Raw genomic sequence first — 16496 nt, forward strand, 5'->3', positions numbered from 1 at the left:
ATCCTAATGACATACATTCCTTTCCTTCCTTTCTTCCTCCCTCCCCCTCCCTTTCTTCCCTCCCTCCTTCCTCCCTTCCCTTTATTTCTTTCTTTTGTTTCACTTGAGAGAGAAGCACAAGCAAAGGGAGCAGGAGAGGGAGAAGCAGGCTCTCCACTCAGCAGGGAGCCCAGTGTGGGACGGACCCCAGGACTCTGGGATCATGATCTAGCTGAAGGCAGATGCTGAATCAACTGAGCCACCCAGGTGCCCCCCCAATGACATTTTAACTTAAATGCCTCTTTAAAAGTACTATATGGCCTTAATTACAGTCATATTCTGAGGTACTAGGAGTTAGAGCTTCAACATAAGAATTTGGGAAAGAGGGCAGGAGACACAATTCAACTCGTAACAGGGACTATGAAAATCTGAGTCTGGGGATTAAAACCGGAGCGACAATCCATATTGCTCTCTCCTTCCCACCCCCCTCCCCGCCCCAACACTCCTTGCAAAAAGGCAAAAAAAATTTCAAGTCTTTCTTCCTCAGTTTCTGTTCTCCTCAGTGAATTTCCACCAATCTCTGTAATGGTTTTACCTGTGAACAAAAACACAAACTCTGGCCTTTTCCAGGTGCAAATAAGTGGTGTTCAAAGAAGAGGGGTCACCCACACACTTGCTGCTGAGTCTTGCGCAGTGCCGGCTTTCCAAGGCCCCAACCGACTCGTTTCTAAGATACCAAGAGGCCTTAAATCTTCCACTTTCATCTGGTGTACGAATCGCCCGTCGGAGATAAACTGGTCTCTGCCCTCACAGATTCTAGGGCAGCCAAATATAACCAAGGAAGGGGAGGAGCAGAGCGGGTTGTGTGCCTCCCATTGGTTCCGACTGCCCAAGAGCTTGGACTACGAGCGCCCCGCGCTGGACAACTCCTCCACTACATGCACAAAGCTTTATGTCTGCATCTGGGGTTGTTCTGGAGGAACAGGAGTCTCCTGCTGCGGACGTGAGCAGGTAACGGTACCAACAAGCAAAGATCGCGGGGAGGGGCCTTGGTTAAGGCGGCCTTTGAACCTTCCTGCGACTGCCGCTCTTTTTGATGAAACCCACAGGACTGTCAGAACTGAATGCCTGGCTGCAGAAGCCGGACCCTCTTTGTCCTCCGGTTCATTTCTTCTTGGAGCTGCCCATACTACCTGCCTCGAGGTCCACTGGCATTAAAAAGGGGGACTGGGTGGGGACAAGATTGGGGAAATGAGAACGTTAAGGACTTAAGACCTCTGGCAAAGTCGCTCAGGCCCACAAGGGACTTTGGACCAGCAAAATCCGGTTGATCTGAGAAGCCTGGGCATTACTGACACCCAACCCGCTGGTAAAGCTCAGGAATCCAGAACTTGACGCGGCAGAAGTCGGGCCATACGAAGGTGGCGATTTCCCTCCCCAACAAGAGTGCCGCGCCTTTCGGGGCCACTTCCGATTGGGATGTGGAGGTCGCCCGCGCACAGCGACGCCGCACCACTCCCCGGGGCTTAAAAAAGCCTGCCCGGGGGCGCCTGGGTGGCTCAAGTGGGTTAAAGACTCGGTCTTCGGCTCAGGTCATGGTCTCAGGATCGTGGGATCGAGCCCCACATCGGGCTCTCTGCTCGGCGGGGAGCCAGCTTCCCCGTCTCTCTCTGCCTACTTGTGATCTGTCAAATATATAAACAAATAATCTTTAATTAAAAAAAAAAAAACCAGCCGGGGTGCGCTCTGGACGGCAAGTCTCTAGCGTCGCATAGAAACTCCGTTGTCTTGGGACCCCTCGACCCTGAAATCCCTTTTTCACTTCCTAGACAGCTTACAACCTGGGTCACGGTGGAGCTGCTAAAAGACCACCCCACACCCATCAGTAAAGCGAGCGTGGACCGCCGTTTCGCAGAAGCGAAACTGAGGACCCGGGCCGCCGGGAGAGGGAAGCTAGCCAACAGGGTACCTGGATCCGGTTCGTGGCTTTTACGTCACCTGTCGTGAGGACTCGTCTGTCCCACCCTCCCGCGATAGAGAAGCGTCCGCCGGGAAGGAGCGGACAAACAACTAAAGTGGCACAGCTTCTTCCAAGTGCTGTCGTGGGTGGCTCTGAAAAGAGCCTTTGAATAGGATGGAACCTCGAGCCGAGCGCTCACTCAAGCCCGCTCCCCGCGGATGCGGCGCGCCAGCTGGATATCCTTGGGCATGATGGTGACGCGCTTGGCGTGGATGGCGCACAGGTTCGTGTCCTCGAACAGCCCCACCAGGTAAGCCTCGCTCGCCTCCTGCAGCGCCATGACGGCCGAGCTCTGGAAGCGCAGGTCCGTCTTGAAGTCCTGCGCGATCTCGCGCACCAGCCGCTGGAACGGCAGCTTGCGGATCAGCAGCTCGGTGGACTTCTGGTAGCGCCGGATCTCCCGCAGGGCCACGGTGCCCGGCCGGTAGCGGTGCGGCTTCTTCACGCCGCCGGTGGCCGGCGCGCTCTTGCGGGCCGCCTTGGTGGCCAGCTGCTTGCGCGGGGCCTTGCCACCGGTCGACTTGCGAGCCGTCTGCTTCGTGCGCGCCATACCAACCAAATCACGACCTCAACCGCGCTGCCGCAGCCACACTAACGCCGCTTCCGCCCGCCGCCCCACTTTTTATAGGCACCGTCTGTCTCCGATTGGGCGGGACAAGACTTGAAAGTCCCGCGCTGCCTGCCCATTGGCCGTGACGTCACCCGCCCTGGCGTCACCCGTTGGCTTGGGCAGAATCCTCCCTACCCCGCCCTCCCGCCTCGCTCACTCTCCAGTTTGCCAACAGCCTTCCCGCACCTTGTTTTTCCTTTCTTTTCGGCGGGCGGGGGAGGGGCGTGTTAGCTCGCAACCGGGTCAGAATGTTGTTCCAACCCAGCCCTTCAACCTCCTAGAACACACGGCTCCCCGTTCCTTCCCACGCTGTCTCCCCAATTCGACCTCAATCTTGCGTTGGCTCGGTCCCCCAAAACGCCTTGTTACCTTTGCAGAGCCCCCTCGTTCCGTCTGACGGGCCTTTTTTTCCCCGCCTGTCGGGGCTTTTCAGGTCAGAAAGCGGTCTCACCTCATCCCCTCAACCCCACCGCCTTCCGAGCGCGAGATCCCGCCTCCAGGAAGCTAAGTGGGGGCCCGCACCGCCGCTGCCAAGGCCGTCCCTCACTTTTACTTGACCAACAGCCGGCCCAGGAAAGCCCAGGACCAGGTCCGCCGCACTCCCGCAAACTGCCCGCTCCCTTGGCGGCCGGCAGGGGGTGCACGTGTGCGTTGGGCAAAGGCCTCGGCCCCTCACTTAAAAGTAAAGATGATCGAGAACTCAGGGCTGGAGACGAGCAACGGGGGAGGGGCAACCCCTTCGCCTCGCCGTCTCCGAGATCGGCCCACTACCCGCAAAGGCAGGAGGGAGCAAGCTGGCTACTGTAACAACTCTTTTATTTGAGAGAGTGGGTGGCTCTTAAAAGAGCCTTTGATTTCAGAGGTGTCCCCTTCCACACCAGGGCTGGCTGGGCTTCAGGACGCCGGCCTCACTTGCCCTTTGCCTTGTGGTGGCTCTCCGTCTTCTTGGGGAGCAACACGGCCTGGATGTTGGGCAGGACGCCGCCCTGGGCGATGGTGACTTTGCCCAACAGCTTGTTGAGCTCCTCGTCGTTGCGGATGGCCAGCTGGAGGTGGCGCGGGATGATGCGCGTCTTCTTGTTGTCTCGGGCCGCGTTCCCCGCCAGCTCCAGGATCTCCGCCGTCAGGTACTCCAGCACCGCCGCCATGTACACCGGCGCGCCGGCCCCCACCCGCTCGGCGTAGTTGCCCTTGCGCAGCAGCCGGTGCACTCGGCCCACTGGGAACTGCAGGCCGGCGCGAGACGACCGCGACTTGGCCTTGGCGCGGGCCTTGCCTCCTTGCTTGCCACGGCCAGACATGACGACCACGCTCCCGCAAAACACCTCCCGCTAAGCCACCGACAAAGTCGCCGCGCACCACCCCGCTTCACCCTTTTATAGACAGAACCCGGATAGTCCAACCAGCCCTTCCATTGGCTGAAGCGCATCTTTGTCCTCACGGCCAATAGCGTGGCTCGGCCAGAATCCGCTCATTTCCATAATCTCGTCCCCCCGCGCGGGAGCGCCGCCGAAAACTCGCGAATCACCACGCAGCCCAAGCAGAGCCTTAATTTGCCTACGGCCTCTTTAAGTAGCGAGGCGCTTCCGGCCGCCTGGGCCTTACTGCGCTGCGTGCGCCTCCGGACGGCTCTCGGGTTGTCTCTTGCGCTGCCCGCTATGCCGGAGCCGGCTAAATCCGCTCCCGCGCCCAAGAAGGGCTCCAAGAAAGCGGTCACCAAAGCCCAGAAGAAGGACGGCAAGAAGCGCAAGCGCAGCCGCAAGGAGAGTTACTCCATCTACGTGTACAAGGTGCTCAAGCAGGTGCACCCGGACACCGGCATCTCCTCCAAGGCCATGGGCATCATGAACTCCTTCGTCAACGACATCTTCGAGCGCATCGCCGGCGAGGCCTCCCGCCTGGCGCATTACAACAAGCGCTCCACCATCACGTCGCGGGAGATCCAGACGGCCGTGCGCCTGCTGCTGCCCGGCGAGCTGGCCAAGCACGCCGTGTCCGAGGGCACCAAGGCGGTCACCAAGTACACCAGCTCCAAGTGAGTCCCCGCCGGGACGCGGCGCTCGCCTGGGGCGCCGGCCGCTTCGCTCCAAAAGGCTCTTTTCAGAGCCACCCATCTTCATGCAAGAAGCTGTTCACGTACTGTACTGCGTATGACTCCTCTATTATGTTTGGGGGGCTTCTTTTCTAGTACATTAGATTCATGCCTGTTGTGTTCAAAAGTCCGTCTCTTTTCCTTTCTAGTTAAGCGATAGGGTAGTTCATACCTACCTACTTAGGTTGGTGAAAAACGAACTGGGGTGTAGGTATAATGTGGCTTGTCGGAGAGGACTGTTCTTGAAACTGGCTTTGGTTTTGCTACGTGCAGTTGAACATGTACACTACTACGTTCGACTGAGAAAAGCTGTGTTGATTTTCATAAACTTCTTTATGCACGATAAGATAGTCGTCAGGATAAAACCAGCAATCCTATCTTGTTACTAGTTGGCAAAACGGTAGTGGTACTTAAATATTTAATTATGTATGATAAGAAGTGATGGCTTTTATATTTGGTTCCAACAAATCCCTCGAGTCGGTATCCTCGATTCACAAACACCTCCCTATATCATTTTATGGAAAATTCTTCGATTAGGAAAATTGAAGCTGATTTTGATAGAGAAATTAACCCTTCCTGATGGTGCCTTCTTTGTGCCTTCTCTACCCCCATCAAATCCCACAAAACCTGCCTAAAATATGGTAGTAGTGATTTCCCCCCAAGAACTGTTACTTAGTTTGTCCGATTTAAAGGCTATTTTCACGTATTAGGAACGAAAAATGGGTAATTTCTGAAGCAGGAAAGAGACTCAAATGCTAGAGGAGCAGAAAGCCCAATATGGTTGGCAAAGTGAAAAGGAAGTTAATTAGCTTGAGAGTTTGTTCTCAGTGTTTAGGGAACTCTTGGATTGTTTTAGGCAGGGATTTGTATAACCTTAAAAAAGATTACTCTGATTGCTTAGTGGTCATAGACCTTAGGTTGCCCAAAGTAGGAGCAAAAAAAAACAATTAGGAGGCTATTGTAGTGTTGCAGACTAGAGCAGTGATTCCTGAAATCTGGTCTTCAGATCAGGAGCATCAGCATTACCTGAAAAATCTATTAAAAGTGAGAATTTCAGGCCCTGATAATCTGTGTTAACAGATCCTTTGGGTGATTCCAATGGGTGCCTAAGTGTGAGAACCCCTAGGAAGTTTAGACACTTTGGATTGGAATACAGTGATGGTAATGGTGAACTTGCCAAGAACAGGATTATATTTTGGAGGTAAAATTGACTCGTTTTGGTGAGGAATAAAATTATGTAAGAGCAAAACCACTAAATTTTTGGTTTAAACAATTACTGCTGTGTGGGTTTTTTTGTTCTTTTAAAGATTTGTTTATTTGAGAGAGAGTGTGTGGGTGGGGTGGAGCAGCCAGGGAGGGAGAGGGAGAGAATCTCAAGCAGACTCCCTGCTGATCGGGGAGCATGAGGCAGGATTGATCCCCCAGACTCTGAGATCATGACCTAAGCTGAAATTAAGAGTCAGATGCTTAACCGACTGAGCCCCCCAAAATGCCTCTGAACAACTGGGGCTGTAAATCAAAATGGAATACTGGAGGGCACCTGGGTGGCTCAGTCGTTAAGTGTCTGCCTTCGGCTGGGGTCATGATCCCACTAGAGGAAAAAGTACATCCTCAGGGGAGAATCGGAGAACTGAACCAACCACTCATGGAATTCAGCCAAACTGCAAGCCCTGTTCTACCATCAGACATCCAGTTAAGCCCATTTATCTGACATACTTTCATTTAAACTAGTTTGAATCTTGAAATGTTTGAGAAATAATAACATAATTTCCCAGCATAAACAATGATAGACTGTCCCGAAAGGTCTCAAAGAGGTTAAATGAGGTAGATAAGAAAAAAATAGAGGTGCTCCAACTGCACATTTGGACCAAGTCTCCAAGTTAAATTAAAATCAATACTTCACCAGGGCCAGAGATTAATATTACCATCCAGGAGGAATGTTTGGGATTTAAAGAAATCGGATATTTTATTTAAAAACTTAATGTAATTCTATGACTAAAATTCTTAGTATTTGTATGAGTTTTTCAGGGCTTCCATAACAGAGGGCCAGAAACTGAGTGGCTTAAAACAACAGGAATTTGGGGTGCCTGGGTGGCTCAGTAGGTTAAGCCTTTGCCTTCGGCCCAGGTCATGAGCTCAGGGTCCTGGGATCGAGCCCTGCATCGGGAGCTCTGCTTGGTGGGGAGCCTGCTTCGCCCTCTCTCTCTGCCTGCCTCCTTGCCTACTTGTGATCTCTCTCACTGTCTCTCAAATAAATAAATAAAATCGTTTAAAACAACAACAGGGATTTATTCTGCCGTAGTCCTGGAGGCTAGGAATCTGAAGTCAAGGTGTTACCAGGGCCCGGTCCCTCTGAAGGCTCTTAAGGAGAATCCTCTGTTTTTCCCCAGCTTCTGGTAGCTCCAGCGATTTTTTTGGCATGTGACTGCATAACTCCGACCTCTGGCTCAGTTTTCTTCCTGTGTGTTTGTACATTTTCATGTTCTTAGTCACATGGGATTTGGGCCCACCCTAATGACCTCATTTTAAATTGATTACAGGCAAATTTCATTTTATTGTGCTTTGCAGATAATGCATTGTTTACAAATTGAAGGCTTGCACCAACCCTATGTGGAGCGAGCCCATTGGCATCATTTTTCCAACACCATTTGCTCACTCAATGTCTCTATCACATTTTGGTAATTCTTACAATAGTTCAGACTTTTCATTATTATTGTTAATGGCAACCTGTGATCAGTGATCACAGCTTGCTGAAAGCTCAGATGATTGTTAGCATTTTTATCAATAAAATATTTTGTAATTAAGGTATATATATCGGAGGTTTTTTTTTTACATAATGCTATTGCACACTTAATAAAATACAACACAGTGTAAACATAACTTTTATATGTACTGAGTAACTCAAAATTTCATCTGATTTGCTTTATTGCAATATTTGCTTTATTGTGGTGGTCTGGAACCTAACCCACAATATGTCAGAGGTATGACTGTACATCGCTGCAAAGACCCTACTTCCAAATAAGGCCACATTCTAAGGCCCTGGGGAGTTAGATTTCAACATATCTTTTTAGAGGACAAAATTCAATGCCTAACAGTAGTCAACAGCTGTGGTAAGAGGCACATGGCCCCCAATTACATGCACATCTAAGTCCGTAGAATCTGTGAATGTTACTTTATATGGCAAAGGGGACTTTACTGATACGATTTTGAAATAGGGGGATTATCCTCAATTATTTGGGTGAGCCCCAAATGTAATCACCAGGGCCCTTATCAGAGTAAAGCAGAAAGGTCAAGGGCGGAAAAAGGTGATGAAAGCAGAGAGAGATTTGAAGATGATACGACACCTTTGAAGAGGAAAGAAGGTCCCCGCCTAGAAGCTGGAAAATGCATGGAAATGGAGTCTCTCCCTTAGAGCCTTTGGAGAGAGTACAGTCTTGGTTTCCACTTGGTGAAACTGATTTTATACTTCTGATCTCTAGAACTGTAAGAGAATACATGTGTGTTTTAAGCCACAAAGATTGTAATACAGTTAGTTGACCCCTGAACAACACATTTGAACTGCACAGGTCCACTTGTACACATTTTTTGGATAAATACGGCCCAGAACTCCAAATGTATTTTCCTTATGATTTTAATCACATTTTCTTCTCTTTAGCCTACTTTATTGTAAGAAAATAGTATATGACACGAACTATGTGTTAATGACTGATGTTATCAGAAGGCCTTCCTTCCAGTCAACAGTAGACTAGTAGTCGTTTGGGGGGAATCAAAATTCATATGCAGATTTTTGACTGCTCAAGGGTCGGTGCCCCAAACCCTTTGTTGTTCAAGGATCAACTGTAGGCGGTGTTGCCAGTGCCCCGGCGGAGAAGCTGAGGTCATCATCGAATCTGAAATACTTCAAGTGGATACAGAGTGGTTTCCGCACTGCAGACAATGAAGTGTGTTGTTGTGGGCAATGGTGCCATTGGTAAAACATGTCTCCTGATATCCTACACAACAAACGGATTTCCACCTGCCCATGTACCGGCTGTTTTTGACAAGGATGCAGTCAGTTACGATTGGTGGAGGGCATATACTCTTGGACTTCTTGACACTGGAAGGCAAGAGGATTGTGACAGATTACGACCACTGAGTTATCCACAAACAGGTATATTTTCATCTGTTTGTCAGTGGTCTCACCATTCTCATTCGAAAATGTGAAGGAAAAATAGGTGCCTGAGATAATGCCCCATTGTCCAAACATTCCTTTCTTGCTTGTTGGGACCCAAATTTATATCTGAGATGACCCCTCTATGACTGAGAAACTTGCCAAGAACAGACAGAAGCCTATCATTCCAGAGAGGGTTGAAAAGCTAGCCCGGGGACCTGAAGGCAGTCAGGTGTGTGGAGTGTTTTGCACTGGCACAGAAAGGCCTAAACAATGTATTTGACGAAGCAACATGGGCTACCTTGGAGCTTGCCGGACCAGAGAAGAGCCGCCGGTGTGTGCTACTGTGAACGTCTCTCCAGAGCCCTTTCCCTACGGCTGGTGTCAGCATCATACTAAAAGCAATTTTAAATCAAACTCAAGATTAAGATTAAAAATCATTTTTGCAATAGTGACAAATGTCTGCACCTACCCACATGCACTCATGTGAGACAAGGCCCGGATGTATGGTTCCCTTACCCGTCTCTAATTTGAGTAATTGTGTATTATCAGAAGAGTGATTAGTACTAATTATTGTTTTGTCATTTGTTTAAAAGAAAGGCATGCTTGTGATGACTCTAGCAGATTAATGTGGGATTTTGAAGTTGCTTCCAGGCTCCATCCACTCTGGAGAATGATCTGGGACATTTAATTTTGTTTGTTTTTTTCTGGTTGTGGTAGGGACAGTGGGGTGGGGTACAGGAGTGTGTGTGGGGGGGGATGTTTTTATTTAGTCATGTTTTTTAAATTCATTAACCATTGGACAGCCCTTAAGGGGAGGAGGACGGATTGATTCCACATTCCACTTCCTATATCTAGTTTAGAAAACTTGTTCTTTACCTCGTGCTCTTAGGAAGGAGTATAGTAAATGCCTCATTTAAAAACGTACTCCTTCAGGGGTGCCTAGGTGGCTCAATGGGTTAAAGCTTCTGCCTTCCGTTCAGGTCATGATCCCAGGGTCCTGGGATCAAGCCCCACATCGAGCCCTGCATTGAGCCCCGCATCGAGCCCCGCATCAAGCCCCGCATCGGGCTCTCTGCTCGGGGTCGGGGGAGCCTGCTTCCCGTTCTCTCTCTCTCTCTCTCTGCGTGCTTCTCTGCCTACTTGTGATCTCTATCCAAAAAACAAACAAACAAACAAAAAAAACCCTCAAAAAAACCCCACAACCCACTCCTTTTTGAAAGTTGCCTTTTCTCTCTACCCTTGAGTAGGTCCAGTATTTGATGAAACTCACGAAAGTGGGTGGAACGTGTCTTGCCCCTCCTCTCTTCTAGGATGCACACTCTATATGTGACTGTGACTTTTAAGGAAATTTGTTTGCCATTTGCTGATTTTTTTTTGAAGTTAATTTCTTCTTTCACTGGTAAATGAAAAGTATTGTGCCTTTGGAAGTACACCAAATGGATTGAGTACGTAATTAAAAAACATTTTTTCCCCTGTCATTGTCTTACATGCTTAGCAGAGATCTCCAGCCTAATAGTGTACAATACGGTGTTCCTAGAATACAGCTGAAGACCTGGTAAATCGAGGAAATGTGAGGGGTGGCGCTAGGAGACAGATCTTTGGAATGATGCACATCCTCTTTCAAACTGGGAGGATGAAGAAGCTGGGGGTGTGGATGGGGTGGGGAGAACATTTAACAACATGAGACCAGTCAGGGGAATCCCCTTGTTTCTGTTTTGCATATGAGGAACCCTAGAGTAGCTAGTTGAGGGCTCTAATTTAATTAAAAAAAATCATGGAGTCTTAAGACTCTTTGTGAGTGTTAATAGGAATTTTATCCACTTATTTTGGTTGCAGTTTCCAATTTTTTAAAAAAATGTTTGGGTAATTTTCCCCATCTTCCCCTAATCCTAATTCTTGTAGATTGATTACTGTTGAACCAATGCTTTCTCATGTCCCAATTCTATGTATATGAATTCTTTTCAGATGCAAATTAACAAATAAATAATAACAAATTAACAAAAAACCCTTCACCAAAAAAAAAAAAATCAACTGTAATTTGTTACAACTGCAAAGACTATTTCCAATTAGGCCATGGAAACTAATACAACAGTTATATATAGGATATTTTTTTCACAATTGAAGACATTTGAATATGGATTGTATATAACAATATTAAGTCAGTATTAAATTTGTTGTATGTAATAATGGTATGTAGTCATATAGGACAATGTATTTCTAAGGGAGAAATGCTAAAGTGTTTAGGGAGAAATGTCAGAATGTTTGCAACTTATTTTTAAATTATTCAGAAAATGTGTAAGTGTGCATGAAAAGTGATAAAGCAAATGCAGCAAATTTGACAATTAGTGAATCTAGATGAAGATATGGTTGAAGATCTACTTTTTTTTTTCAATTTTTCTATAGGTTTGAACTCCCCCTTCTTGAGAAATTTTTTTTTAATTGTGATTAAAGACTTTAAGCATGACAGAAACAGCTTTCATAGACATTATCATCCATTTTATTTTTGCAATAAAACAAATCTATGTTAACTGATACACTTTCATCAAGAACGATTTTTCATCTCATTAAAGGGCTTATGTATGTTTGAGAATGATCATCCATCTACTAACTAGAACTCTGAATGTTATCTCTCGCTCATCATACTTGCTCTACTCATTAAAGATTACAGTGACTTGGGGCGCCTGGGTGGCTCAGTGGGTTAAGCCTCTGCCTTCAGCTCAGGTCATGATCTCAGGGTCCTGGGATCAAGCCCCGCATCGGGCTCTCTGCTCAGCGGGAGCCTGCTTCCCCCTCTCTCTCTGCTTGCTGCTCTGCCTACTTGTGATTTCTGTCTGTGAAATAAATAAGACCTTTAAAAAAAAAAAGATTACAGTGACTTATGTGATTGCACTAGTCCACGGATGCTCCAATTACATTGGCTTAGACATTTGGTTATTCTATCTTCTAAAGTCTGAGATTGAAAATGAAGTTGCATAGAGGAGTTTAGTCAAATTTGGTCTCAGTAGACCAAAGCTAAGTCATTTCCAGGAAGAGAACACATCTTGACATGTTCTAGTGAGCGATTCTAAGTGCTTTCAGAAAGAGACGGCAGATCATCTACAAAAGAGCAAGAACCAGACTTTCCACCCCCAACCCCTTTCTCTTCCCTGAACTCCAGATTATCATATTTCATATTCCCATTTGGGAATTTGGTCTTTCCTATCTGATTCCTACTTGATACTTCCACTCAGATAGCTACCAGGAGTCTCACAATTTTGTCCGAAACAGTACTTTTGGATTTCTCCCTCCAAACCTACTCATCACTCATGTCAGTAAATAGCAGCTCTTTCTGAATGCTCTGTCCAAAAACCCACAATTAATCCTTTATTCTTCTCCCGTCATAACCTACATTCAGCTCATCAGTTTCAATTAAAATATGTCTTCACTACTCAGATCTCCAGTGATACCACCTATCTCTCTCCTACTACTACTCTTGCTCTCCTATAGTCTATTTTTTAACATAGCATCCTGGATGAGCTTTAAAAAAACAAGTCAAATAATGTCGTTACTCTGATCAAACTCTCCAAAGGCACTCCAACTCACTTGGAATAAAAAACAAAATCTTTGCGATGGCCTATGAAGCCTCTCTATGGCCTACGTGGTCTGACCTTCAGCTACCTCCCTGATCTCTTCTCCCTGCAGATACTCTCTTTGCTTGCTGTGTTTCAGCCGTACTAGCATTGCTTATTCCTTAACTCCCCAAACTTGTGCCTGCCCAAGGCCTTTGCACTTGTTTCCCAATTCTTAGAATCCACTTCTCCAAGGTAGGCTATGGCTCACTATCCTATCTATTCAGGCCTTTGCTCAAATATTAAGTGATCAGACCTGTTGTCCACACTGGATTCCATATTCTGTAGTACTCCATAGTACTTATCATTCCCTGATTATAGTATATTTCTTTCATTTACTTCTTTTCAGCATCCACCAATGAACACATAGCTTTATGTGGACAGGGACTTTTTCTTCTCTGTTTATTGCTGCATCCCCAGCATGTTTTATTTATCTGAGGGTGCAAAATATGATCCCCCCCCTCGCCTTTATTGCAGGAAGTGGTGTGCACCAATACTCATGGTGGAGCCTGAACAGATGTCTGTTTTGTTTTCACACTTGTAAGTGTAAATTTTGATTCCAAAGGGAATTATTGATGGATAATATAGTTACACTGAGTCACCTCCACCTTTAAGAATTAGCTATTTTTGCTTTCCTACTCAATATTCAGAGAATCCTCAGAACAAAATAGTAATGACTCCCTCCCCAACATGTAATTACAGCATTTGCCCAACATCCTGTGTGCCTCTCAAAATGTTTTCATTATATTACTACCCTGTAAACTCAAACCTCCCCCTATTTTCTTTTCTCCTTCCCATTTCCACACTTCAGCCTCCTGCCTAATCTCTAAGTAGATTCAAGCAAAGGCACATGCAAAAGCAGTAAGATGTTTCTTGGGGTCTAATCATTGGAAAGAAAGGATGGATTCAGTAGAATACTAGGAAATAAGTTACTGTTTTTTAATTGGGCAGGGCAGACAGGAGGCAATAAAAATCATGCTGGAGGATCATATTTGGGATTTTATGTGGGTACATGAGAAAAAAAAAAAAAGAGTATACACAAGAGGATGAGCTAGGACACCTGCAGTGCACTTAACATTTTTTTCCAGGAAGTTTTAGTTTTACATCTTTATTTTAGTACCTTATTTTCTGTTCTCACTTGACCTCTTTAAAATGTGTTTTCAAACACTAATGAAGGTAGAAAAGCAAAGTCTTATGCTGTATTTAGTGCCCTGAATTAATGAGGGGATATATGAAACCAATTTTCTTTGTAGTATTATAAAGAGTTCTGGGAAAGGACAATTTAGGAAAAAGGAATAAACTGTCTGGGTGGTGACTGAAAACTCCAACAGGTTCTTACCAACTAATATGGCAACTATATAGACAGTATGTCAGTGGTTATCAAATATTTATTACCTGGAATGTCCCAGAGGTTGTCCATCCTTGCCTCTCCCCCTCAGTGCCCGTGATTTGGGTTCAGTGGAAATGTGTGACTTTAGGGATAAACTGACTGATTCAGGGTCAAATGGCCTCAAATATTAGGAAATATTTGAATTAAATATCTCTAATATTTAGTGCTTCTATTTCAAAGAGGAAGAAAACACAACTGTTCCAAGAAAGTGACAAACATTTTTCAGACTTAAAAGTTTTAGCAATGTTGAGTTCCTGGACATTTTATGATTAGCAGGCCCAGGTTCTGGAAATCCCTGAGAATCTATAAACCCTCTTTCCTTCCTTCCTTATCCAGATTATAAAATATCAAAATTACAACTATGGGGAATTGTGTAACTTAACACCTGAGCAAAAATGGTCTATTACAGATTGTAAGTGCCCTTTATATTATCTGAAAATTTAACGTCTCCAATTTTAGAAATACGTACTGACTCAGTGTACCTGAAAGGAATACTAAACTGGGACAGGAGAGGTATGTAAACTAGAAATTACTTACGACAGAATCCAGATATCGAGATACACGAAGAGGAAAGAGTTTCTGGAGATGGTTTCAAAAGCATTGCTTCGCATTTATAACACATGAATTTTCCACAGCAAGGAAAATGAAGTCACAAAGTACAATCCCAACTAAGTGCTTTACAGTAAACACTCCTTAACACTAATTACCACAATCTTTGAGACGTTGACAGCCATGCATCGCTAACCGTTTAAGTTAGAGGTGTTACTTTTCAGAACGAATACACCTACTCTACACCAAGCTCTCCACCATACAGAAAATCAGGACCCATTTTGGGTTCCTTTCTGGTTCTCCAAAGGAAGACTGATATTACCTAAGGAAATAAAGCTAAGTGCTAAAAAAAGAGAAGTTTTGAATATAAGTAAATAAAAAACAGCTTCTTTCACGGAGAAGATGGGTGGCTCTGAAAAGAGCCTTTTGGAGCGAAGCGGCCGGCGCCCCAGGCGAGCGCCGCGTCCCGGCGGGGACTCACTTGGAGCTGGTGTACTTGGTGACCGCCTTGGTGCCCTCGGACACGGCGTGCTTGGCCAGCTCGCCGGGCAGCAGCAGGCGCACGGCCGTCTGGATCTCCCGCGACGTGATGGTGGAGCGCTTGTTGTAATGCGCCAGGCGGGAGGCCTCGCCGGCGATGCGCTCGAAGATGTCGTTGACGAAGGAGTTCATGATGCCCATGGCCTTGGAGGAGATGCCGGTGTCCGGGTGCACCTGCTTGAGCACCTTGTACACGTAGATGGAGTAACTCTCCTTGCGGCTGCGCTTGCGCTTCTTGCCGTCCTTCTTCTGGGCTTTGGTGACCGCTTTCTTGGAGCCCTTCTTGGGCGCGGGAGCGGATTTAGCCGGCTCCGGCATAGCGGGCAGCGCAAGAGACAACCCGAGAGCCGTCCGGAGGCGCACGCAGCGCAGTAAGGCCCAGGCGGCCGGAAGCGCCTCGCTACTTAAAGAGGCCGTAGGCAAATTAAGGCTCTGCTTGGGCTGCGTGGTGATTCGCGAGTTTTCGGCGGCGCTCCCGCGCGGGGGGACGAGATTATGGAAATGAGCGGATTCTGGCCGAGCCACGCTATTGGCCGTGAGGACAAAGATGCGCTTCAGCCAATGGAAGGGCTGGTTGGACTATCCGGGTTCTGTCTATAAAAGGGTGAAGCGGGGTGGTGCGCGGCGACTTTGTCGGTGGCTTAGCGGGAGGTGTTTTGCGGGAGCGTGGTCGTCATGTCTGGCCGTGGCAAGCAAGGAGGCAAGGCCCGCGCCAAGGCCAAGTCGCGGTCGTCTCGCGCCGGCCTGCAGTTCCCAGTGGGCCGAGTGCACCGGCTGCTGCGCAAGGGCAACTACGCCGAGCGGGTGGGGGCCGGCGCGCCGGTGTACATGGCGGCGGTGCTGGAGTACCTGACGGCGGAGATCCTGGAGCTGGCGGGGAACGCGGCCCGAGACAACAAGAAGACGCGCATCATCCCGCGCCACCTCCAGCTGGCCATCCGCAACGACGAGGAGCTCAACAAGCTGTTGGGCAAAGTCACCATCGCCCAGGGCGGCGTCCTGCCCAACATCCAGGCCGTGTTGCTCCCCAAGAAGACGGAGAGCCACCACAAGGCAAAGGGCAAGTGAGGCCGGCGTCCTGAAGCCCAGCCAGCCCTGGTGTGGAAGGGGACACCTCTGAAATCAAAGGCTCTTTTAAGAGCCACCCACTCTCTCAAATAAAAGAGTTGTTACAGTAGCCAGCTTGCTCCCTCCTGCCTTTGCGGGTAGTGGGCCGATCTCGGAGACGGCGAGGCGAAGGGGTTGCCCCTCCCCCGTTGCTCGTCTCCAGCCCTGAGTTCTCGATCATCTTTACTTTTAAGTGAGGGGCCGAGGCCTTTGCCCAACGCACACGTGCACCCCCTGCCGGCCGCCAAGGGAGCGGGCAGTTTGCGGGAGTGCGGCGGACCTGGTCCTGGGCTTTCCTGGGCCGGCTGTTGGTCAAGTAAAAGTGAGGGACGGCCTTGGCAGCGGCGGTGCGGGCCCCCACTTAGCTTCCTGGAGGCGGGATCTCGCGCTCGGAAGGCGGTGGGGTTGAGGGGATGAGGTGAGACCGCTTTCTGACCTGAAAAGCCCC

The 16496-nt window shown here is 47.9% G+C and overlaps 4 protein-coding genes and 2 pseudogenes across 4 annotated transcripts; 3 read left to right on the top strand and 3 right to left on the bottom strand.

Annotated features, from left to right (window-relative positions):
• Positions 1-1623: 1623 nt before the first annotated feature.
• LOC125097602 (histone H3) lies at positions 1624-2557 on the bottom strand. Its single transcript, XM_047725392.1, has one exon. The coding sequence runs from the start codon at positions 2547-2549 to the stop codon at positions 2139-2141; it is 411 nt and encodes a 136-aa protein (XP_047581348.1). The 5' UTR covers positions 2550-2557; the 3' UTR covers positions 1624-2138.
• Positions 2558-3408: 851 nt separating this feature from the next.
• On the bottom strand, positions 3409-3978 carry LOC125097597 (histone H2A type 2-A). Its single transcript, XM_047725386.1, has one exon. The coding sequence runs from the start codon at positions 3908-3910 to the stop codon at positions 3518-3520; it is 393 nt and encodes a 130-aa protein (XP_047581342.1). The 5' UTR covers positions 3911-3978; the 3' UTR covers positions 3409-3517.
• A 130-nt stretch (positions 3979-4108) lies between these two features.
• On the top strand, positions 4109-5154 carry LOC125097600 (histone H2B type 2-E). Its single transcript, XM_047725390.1, has one exon. The coding sequence runs from the start codon at positions 4268-4270 to the stop codon at positions 4646-4648; it is 381 nt and encodes a 126-aa protein (XP_047581346.1). The 5' UTR covers positions 4109-4267; the 3' UTR covers positions 4649-5154.
• Positions 5155-5420: 266 nt separating this feature from the next.
• On the top strand, positions 5421-9864 carry LOC125097328 (cell division control protein 42 homolog; annotated as a pseudogene).
• Positions 9865-14740: 4876 nt separating this feature from the next.
• On the bottom strand, positions 14741-15418 carry LOC125099199 (histone H2B type 2-E). Its single transcript, XM_047728607.1, has one exon. The coding sequence runs from the start codon at positions 15257-15259 to the stop codon at positions 14879-14881; it is 381 nt and encodes a 126-aa protein (XP_047584563.1). The 5' UTR covers positions 15260-15418; the 3' UTR covers positions 14741-14878.
• A 123-nt stretch (positions 15419-15541) lies between these two features.
• LOC125099198 (histone H2A type 2-C-like) lies at positions 15542-16118 on the top strand (annotated as a pseudogene).
• The last annotated feature ends 378 nt before the right edge of the window (positions 16119-16496 follow it).

The sequence above is a fragment of the Lutra lutra genome, chromosome 4, assembly GCF_902655055.1.
Source record: "Lutra lutra chromosome 4, mLutLut1.2, whole genome shotgun sequence".
Taxonomy (NCBI): domain Eukaryota; kingdom Metazoa; phylum Chordata; class Mammalia; order Carnivora; family Mustelidae; genus Lutra; species Lutra lutra.

Coding starts and splice junctions, on each gene's coding strand:
- LOC125097602 (XM_047725392.1), bottom strand. CDS start 2,549: ATGGCGCGCACGAAGCAGACGGCTCGCAAGTCGACCGGTGGCAAGGCC.
- LOC125097597 (XM_047725386.1), bottom strand. CDS start 3,910: ATGTCTGGCCGTGGCAAGCAAGGAGGCAAGGCCCGCGCCAAGGCCAAG.
- LOC125097600 (XM_047725390.1), top strand. CDS start 4,268: ATGCCGGAGCCGGCTAAATCCGCTCCCGCGCCCAAGAAGGGCTCCAAG.
- LOC125099199 (XM_047728607.1), bottom strand. CDS start 15,259: ATGCCGGAGCCGGCTAAATCCGCTCCCGCGCCCAAGAAGGGCTCCAAG.